General features: G+C 45.2%; 1 protein-coding gene across 1 annotated transcript; it reads left to right on the top strand.

Annotated features, from left to right (window-relative positions):
* Positions 1-18: 18 nt before the first annotated feature.
* Positions 19-6,979, top strand: LOC116378366 (probable E3 ubiquitin-protein ligase HERC1). Its single transcript, XM_031840230.1, has 13 exons — positions 19-2,148; positions 2,945-3,040; positions 3,133-3,315; positions 3,421-3,633; positions 3,833-3,931; positions 4,034-4,130; positions 4,226-4,369; positions 4,588-4,715; positions 5,258-5,402; positions 5,544-5,715; positions 5,917-6,051; positions 6,324-6,489; positions 6,729-6,979. The coding sequence occupies exons 1-13, from the start codon at positions 1,168-1,170 to the stop codon at positions 6,930-6,932; spliced, it is 2,763 nt and encodes a 920-aa protein (XP_031696090.1). The 5' UTR covers positions 19-1,167; the 3' UTR covers positions 6,933-6,979.
* Positions 6,980-7,533: the final 554 nt, after the last annotated feature.

Here is a 7,533-nt window from a genome sequence, read left to right as displayed (position 1 = left end):
TGTGTGTGTGTGTGTGTGTGTGTGTGTGTGTGTGTGTGTGTGTGTGTCTTAAAATTACAGATAGTTTTAGTTTGCGCCTTACACTGCTGCTGGTTGTCTGACCCGGAGAGTCCATTGCTATATCAATGCTCGCTGTTATTTTTGTCCGAGAGTGGAAACCATATAGCCCCACAGGCCTCGGGCAAGGCAAGGGAGATGACTGTGGACTATGGTGGCATGCTCGCATGTTTAGCAGCAACTAACATTCTCTCACTCACACCGGGTCATATTTTTGTAAGTGTTAATCATAGAAAGAGTCTCAGAACATTACCCACGAGTGTGGGGACTTCTGCTTTACAACTCAACAGCGTATTTTGCCAGTTAGTTTAGCCTCAAAATGACTTGTCAGAAATGACAAGTCATTTCTTTTGGGGTCATTATAGCACATGATATAAACACAAATCTGTATTTTTGTTCCAGGAAAGCTGTTAATGTAAATATGTAAAATTTTCTCTCAAGAGCAACAGCAGACCTGCTCTTTATTTGTTTAGAAAGCAGACAAACATGCAGACAGACAGGGAGTTAGGTTTTCTTTGCATGGGATTGTATTTCAGAGCACCAGTTCACCATCTTGGAGGCAATAACTATGAAAACCACATTGAGAGTATGAATGAATTTCTAAAGGGGGAACAGATTATCATCACTCATGTGCTTAATTTAATTCTTTTGACAGGTTATATTGTGAAATCAATACCTTCAAATGTTAATAAAACCCAAAACATCCCTTTTGTATTGTGTAGCATATCAGCTTGTGAGACACAAGTCTCGTCGTTAGCGTGGGTGTGTTGGTTAGCTGTTATCAAAGGGTGAGCTGACCTATTTCAGTGATACCCACTGGGCCTATGCCACTAGCCTGGATGCACTGTATGCTGGAAGAGTTCCAACACGAAGGAGAAACTTGACACATTTACTCTGAATTTACTTGGCAGGAAAATGCATTAGATCATTGGCTTGCAGCTGCAAATTTACGACCGAGATTAAAGAAAAAGCCATTTCATTATGTTAATCAAGTGTGTGGGACGACCCGTGCGAATTTTCTAAATCTGTCAATTGACAGCCCTCATTAGCTCGTATTTCCCTCTCTGTTTTTTTTTCAGGTGTACATCAGAGTCCAGATAATGCTCAGACATGGTGCCTTGTCAGACCCATGTGTTGCTGAAGTGGCAGGAGCACTTCAATAGCTCCTGGGCAGCAGAAGACAGTGTGCAGACAGCCAGGAGGCACGGAGCCGCTGTGCTCTACAATAAGCTCCTTCTCAACAAGGAAGTGGTGACTCTGGCACAACCTGTGCAAGAACTCGTCGGCCCACGCCTGCCAGACTTCGAGTGCGAGTCCAGTGCCTCGGCGGAGAAGGAAGAGTACCTTTCATCCCTGCTTCACAGCCAGCGATGGCTGGCTCACCGGATGCTGACGCAGACCTCCTACACCTTGGGCCTCCACCACAGGCTGGTAGTCCTCCAGAGGGTCTACTACGCACTTCACCGAAAATACCATGACAAATTCCGCGTGCAGCTGCCCTCCCAGTCCACAGACGGTGGCACCGGATGTGGGCAACTTGAGCTGGCCTCACAGCCCTGCCGGCCAGGGGGAGCATCCAAAGTCAAGTCGGGTACGGATGTTCTGATCGAGATGGGCGTGCGGACGGGTTTGAGTCTGCTCTTCTCGTTGCTGCAGCAGAACTGGAGGTACGCGGCCTCCGTGCATCCGGAGTCGGTTCTCTGCAACGACGTGCTCGCCACGGCGTCCTCTGTGCTGACGTCTCTGCCGCCGCTCTCTCTGGCCAACGAGAATAAGATCCCGTCAGTTGGGCTCGACTGCCTGTCACAGGTGTCCGACTTCCTGAAGAAGACGTCTGTGAGCAGCGGGACCGGTGGGGCGGACCCGACCGGCCGGAGGCTAGCGCTGGAGCTGCTGCTCGGCCTGGCCATGCAAAGAGGCTCTCTAAAGTTTCTGCTGGAGTGGGTGGAGGTAGCCCTGGCTGCTTCTATGTCCTCATCCTCCTCTACACTGTCTTCCTCCTCCTCCTCCTCCTCACTGAGCTCCCATAACTCAGCTGGCGTGGGCTTTGATGTCATCCATCAAACGCTTCTCCAAATGAAGCAATATTCGGTAGGTCTTCAAATTTGGACCTTTGTTTTTTTTTGTCTATTGTTGCCTTGTAGTCTTTTCTGGTGTTTTTGGAGTAATCTTTCTCTTACTGTTCCATTAACTTTATTCAGACATGACATGTCAGAGCAACTCCTTTGTCCTTACATCGCATGATTGACTTACATGCACATTTATGAACATACTGGTAAATGAGGCCCATCGATTGTAAAGCAGGATAATTGCTCTACGCCGCCACATCCATCCCGGCTCTAAGCTGTTCTTTTTGTTTGAACGGTCTCATTTGAAACTTTGAGCGATGCATTTGTGTGCAGATAAGGATTAAGATTGAGCCAGTCTTCCTTCCCTCCCTCTGTATTCGTATTGAGTTATCCCTTAGCAGGCTAATCAGCTTTGCAATATTTCTAGACAAGGACAACAAGGACTGGGTATTGCCAACATCCTCATGATTGATTTAGCCCGTCCTACACACAGTTTCAAGCACTGTAATAGCTTAAGAAAGTCACAAAACATAAAACACACTTGAGATCTGCATCTAGCAAAGGCTAGGATCTAAAATGTGTGCCTCTTTGTCTTTCTTGACTTCATCTTCTGCCTGATCATGCAGTGACTCATCACTGTGTTTGGAATTAAGGCTTTTGTTTCTGGTTTAGAAAGAATGTGCAAGTAAAACGTGAGGAATGTGATAAAACAAGATGTATTGTACATTCAAACCAACCTCATGTTTACACACCGGGAGTCTCAGGTGAAGGTAGAAACACACTATGTTGATGGGTAAACAAGTATTTTTCTCCCCCAGGGTTTCCGAGGGGATTCAGTCAATTCTCAGGTGCTGAAAAAGGATGCAGACGGACTTTGTCGACTCTCCCAGGCAGCTCTCTGCCTGTTTGAGGAGGTACTTACTCTGTAACATTTAGGCACTATTAAGAACTGATGCACTTTCCAGTAACTGACTTTATGGACCTCACCCTCCTCTCCTTTTGACAGATTTGTAACCTAGCCTCCTACTGCCTGTGCTCCTGCGGCACTAATGCAGCTGCTCCTGGTTCAGAGAGTGACACGGTCATGGTGTATGTGTGGGGCAGCAACAGCAGCCATCAGCTGGCAGAGGGGACTCTGGAGAAAATCCTGCTGCCAAAGCTGACTCAGGGCTTTAGTGATGCCCAAATGGTATGGCTACCCATAATACTGATAACCCATAATATTACTCTGCCACTTTACATCTCAACTTTTAACATTCTTGTTCTTTTTTTATCCACTTTGTCCGTCTTTTAGATCGAGGCAGGCCAGTACTGTACATTTTCAGTATCTGCAGACGGTTCAGTTAAAGCATGTGGAAAAGGCAGCTATGGCCGCCTGGGCCTGGGGGACTCCAACAACCAGTCCATGCCCAAGAAACTTGTGCTGGAGCCACACAGGAACATGAAGAAGGTGTCCTCCTCCAAGGGCTCTGATGGTCACACTTTGGCCATCACTGTAGAGGGAGAGGTAACAAGTTAATATTACTACTATATGTACTGATACATATTTCAAAGGTCTGCAGACTGTAGCAGTCAAACTTACATTTTAACTGCTTTTTCCCCTCACTTCTACTTCCTCTGTTGGTATTAGTAAGATTTTAAATGACAAATCAAATTCTTCCCTTTCTTCATAATGAATTCTAAAATGTTCAAAATCTGTTTTCCAGGTGTTCAGCTGGGGTGATGGAGAGTATGGGAAACTGGGCCATGGCAACAGTGCGACACAGAAATACCCCAAAATCATACAAGGACCGCTGTTTGGCAAGGTAGACATTCAGAAAACCTTCTACTTTATTCATTTGTGTATATTTATTTGCAAAGCCATGCGATTTACCATAATTTTGCATACGTTATGGTGTCTCTGCCAGGTTGTTGTTTGCGTGTCTGCTGGCTACAGACACAGTGCCGCTGTGACTAATGATGGAGAGCTTTATACCTGGGGAGAAGGCGACTTTGGAAGACTCGGTACACACTTTATTTCTCAATTTGCTCTCAACCATTTCAGTGAAGCATGTTGTGCAACAACCCTCTGTTGTGCTGTGTTTCTCCCCCCCGAGCAGGTCACAGTGACAGTCAGAGTCGGAACGTGCCCACGCTGGTGAAGGACATCAGCGGTGTGGGGCAGGTGGCCTGTGGCAGCTCCCACACCGTTGCTGTGGCGCAGGATGGACGCACTGTGTGGTCCTTTGGGGGAGGGGACAATGGTAAGTTGGTAGATGACATATAGCTTGATTTAAGCCCATAATGCAGCGTCTGTGTGAAAGATTATAACTTCTGTACAATATATAAATTGCTTGAAAATAACAAACACTATGTCTGTCTGTACCATAGAAGGATCGTTTGTGGTCCATCTTAACAGAAATGCCTCTGCTTAAGGTAGAGTGAATTAATGCTGGTTCTCGGACACGACTCATTTTTGCAGGTAAACTGGGTCACGGAGACACCAATCGTGTGTATCGGCCCAAAGTCATAGAGGCCCTGCATGGATTCATCATCAGGAAAGTGTGTGCTGGCAGCCAGTCATCTCTGGCCCTTACCTCTGCAGGACAGGTGAGGTGCAGCATCGTGGGTCAACTTTCAGCTAACCTTACCTGAGCTAAGCTCACTTGGCTCTTTCTACACTCTCCTTGTGGAAAGCTTTTATTCTAAAGGAGCATACTAACATCACCTTAAAGTGAGATTGTCTATTTGAGTGAAAGCAATGGTATTGTCCTCAGAGTTTAGCAGTTTTTTTGTTTGTACACAATGGAGAAAAACTGTAATACAGCATTTATTCCTGGGAATGTGGCTGCTGACACCCACTTTAATATTGCAGATATTTGAATTTTGCAATACTTCAGTGGGAAATAGGCTCAATCACCATTGTGTTACCTCCTTCAGTGATAGAGAGTGACTTAACAGACATTTATTTAAATGAAAGTCTTCGATAATGCCACTTTAACAAATGCCACTCTAGTTCTTCATCAGCTCCTGATGTATGTAGTCTAAATAATGTATCTGTATTCAATTACATCCTAAATACAAGGATGGAATACAGTGACATCTAAAGAGATACAGAAAAGACACTCATGTTTATTCTTTTTTTCATTTAGGTGTTTGCATGGGGCTGTGGCTCCTGTTTAGGATGTGGCTCCTCTGAGACAACCTCTCTGAGACCCAGGTTCATAGAAGACCTGAGTATCACCAAGATCATTGATATCTCATGTGGGGACAGCCACTGTCTGGCTCTGACGCATGGTAAGAGACCTTCAACAGTTAATCGTCATTTAAAAAAAAATGTATTTTGGGTAACAATTGTAATTTCTATAGAGGGGTTAATGGGATATTACAATTGTGAATATGCTCTGACTGCAACGTACACTGCACTCCTTCCATCAGAGAATGAGGTGTATGCCTGGGGGAACAACACGATGGGCCAATGTGGACAAGGCCACACTTCGACACCAATTACCAAACCCAAGAAAGTGCTCGGTCTAGAGGGGGTGTCGATCCAGCAAATCACTGCTGGCACTTCTCACAGCCTGGCTTGGACCGCAGATCCAACTGACAGGTGAAGCCTAATCTTGTCTCAAACTAATTCAAGTGTTTCTTTTCTGAAGTCCATGTAATAGTTGTGTTTAATTGGTTTTCCCTTGATTGTTGGTCATTGTTTTATTCCGCTGAACTCTTGTTTTCTCACCCCCCCTGTCTTATGAGTTCTGATATGTTTGTGCTTGCACAGCTCTTTTTAAGAGACTTACTTCTTTTCCAGGCAACTGGTGGCGTGGCACAGGCCCTTTTGTGTAGACTTGGAAGAGAGTACGTTCACCTACCTACGCAACTTCCTAGAGAGTTACTGTGACGGCATCGGGAATGACACGCCCCCTGCCCCCTTCATATCTAAAAGGTATGCAAATAAATGAACATAGCACTCTATCAGTCGTGATAATATAACCTGTTTAAAGAAAATTGTGTGTTTGAGATCTCATTCAGTATAGAGTCATGTGCAAAGATCTGTCTTCGTGGCGCATTGAGCTCTGATCAGTTATAATGAATTGAATCTGTGTTTTTATCCCATTACATCACCACCCACAGGAGGCCACATGGAATCCCACACTGTAATATTCCCTCCTATCCACTTAACCAACATTCCTAATGCTTTCTGTTTACATTCCTCAGGGACCACCATCAGTTTCTTTTGCTGTGCATGAAGCTGCTGTCCATCCACTTATCCTTGGCCCATGCTGGCGGCACTGGGGCCATGGTTTTGGGGGCTCAGGGCAGGCCCCTCAGAAACCTGCTCTTCCGGCTCATAGATACCAATATGCCAGACTCCATACAACAGGTAAACTAACAGCCCAGCTCTTACTAGATTATTTCCGTAATATCTTTAAGATGAGTTGTGACAGGAGGTGGTGTTGTCTGCAGGTGTAAGAACCAAGATAGTAAGAACAGTTTTGTGTGTAATATAAACTGTGAAGTAGATTGATAGAGCCTTTATTTATTTACGCACTTGCAGTAAATGCTAACCATCAATTTCCAAGTGTCTTTTCATGTTGTGTTGACATTCCTGTCCATCCTCAGGCAGTTCTGAACACGCTGTCCATTGGTGCATCCCTGCTGCTTCCTCCACTGAGGGAAAGAACAGAGCTGCTCCTGTCCCTCCTTCCTCAGGGCCCTCAGAGCTTAAATGTCCCCTCCAAAGGACAGGTATGCCATTTTTGCCTATTTGTGCCTCAACAAATCACCATTCAGGGGGGGGTTTTGTTAACGAAGATGTTTATGTAAATACATAACACGCATAAACAACTAGAAAATTCCGAAAGAAATTTTGACAGTGTGGCTTCTACTGCCCGAAGAAATCGCAATATATACACACGCCAATGTTACCGGTAGTGTCATTCAGGTTCAATTGAGATAGCGCTACTCTCTTTTCTGCATTTTAGATTCACACTCTTGGATTGAATCTTGTATTTGTGGGGCTTTTATTTTGAAAGGGTGGGACTGGGTGGGTGAGAGAGGGGGAGAGGAAACAGAATCATAATGTTTGACACTAAAATGAGAGGCTTCATCACAAGCATTCCAGTTAGAATTCATTCTGTGGGGCTTTTAATTTAAAATGGGGGGAGGGGGGTGGTGAGAGGGGAAAAGTCCTCTAAAAATATCTAAGACCTGAATGACTATGATAGAGAGAGACACAGAGAGGGAGAGAGAGACAGACAGAGAGGAGAGAGAGGCTGAGTGAGACAGGCAGACACAGTTAGATGGACTGAGTGAGTGGGAGAGTGAGACAGGCAGATAGACAGTTATAGGCTTTTATTTTAAAATGGGGGGGGAGTCCTCTAAAAGCCTCCAAGACCTGAATGACTGTATGAGAGAGACACACACA

Source organism: Anarrhichthys ocellatus, unplaced genomic scaffold, assembly GCF_004355925.1.
Source record: "Anarrhichthys ocellatus isolate YVR2014 unplaced genomic scaffold, GSC_Weel_1.0 scaffold2486, whole genome shotgun sequence".
In the NCBI taxonomy this organism is placed as follows: Eukaryota; Metazoa; Chordata; class Actinopteri; order Perciformes; family Anarhichadidae; genus Anarrhichthys; species Anarrhichthys ocellatus.
The sequence above is the reverse complement of the archived record's forward strand: the minus strand, read 5'-3'. Positions and strand labels throughout refer to the sequence as shown.

Excerpts from the sequence above, each read along its gene's own strand:
- LOC116378366 (XM_031840230.1), top strand. The coding sequence starts at position 1,168 with ATGGTGCCTTGTCAGACCCATGTGTTGCTGAAGTGGCAGGAGCACTTC. Across the intron at positions 3,041-3,132 it reads CTCTCTGCCTGTTTGAGGAG|ATTTGTAACCTAGCCTCCTA; the intron begins GTACTTACTCTG and ends TCCTTTTGACAG. Across the intron at positions 4,716-5,257 it reads CCCTTACCTCTGCAGGACAG|GTGTTTGCATGGGGCTGTGG; the intron begins GTGAGGTGCAGC and ends TTTTTCATTTAG.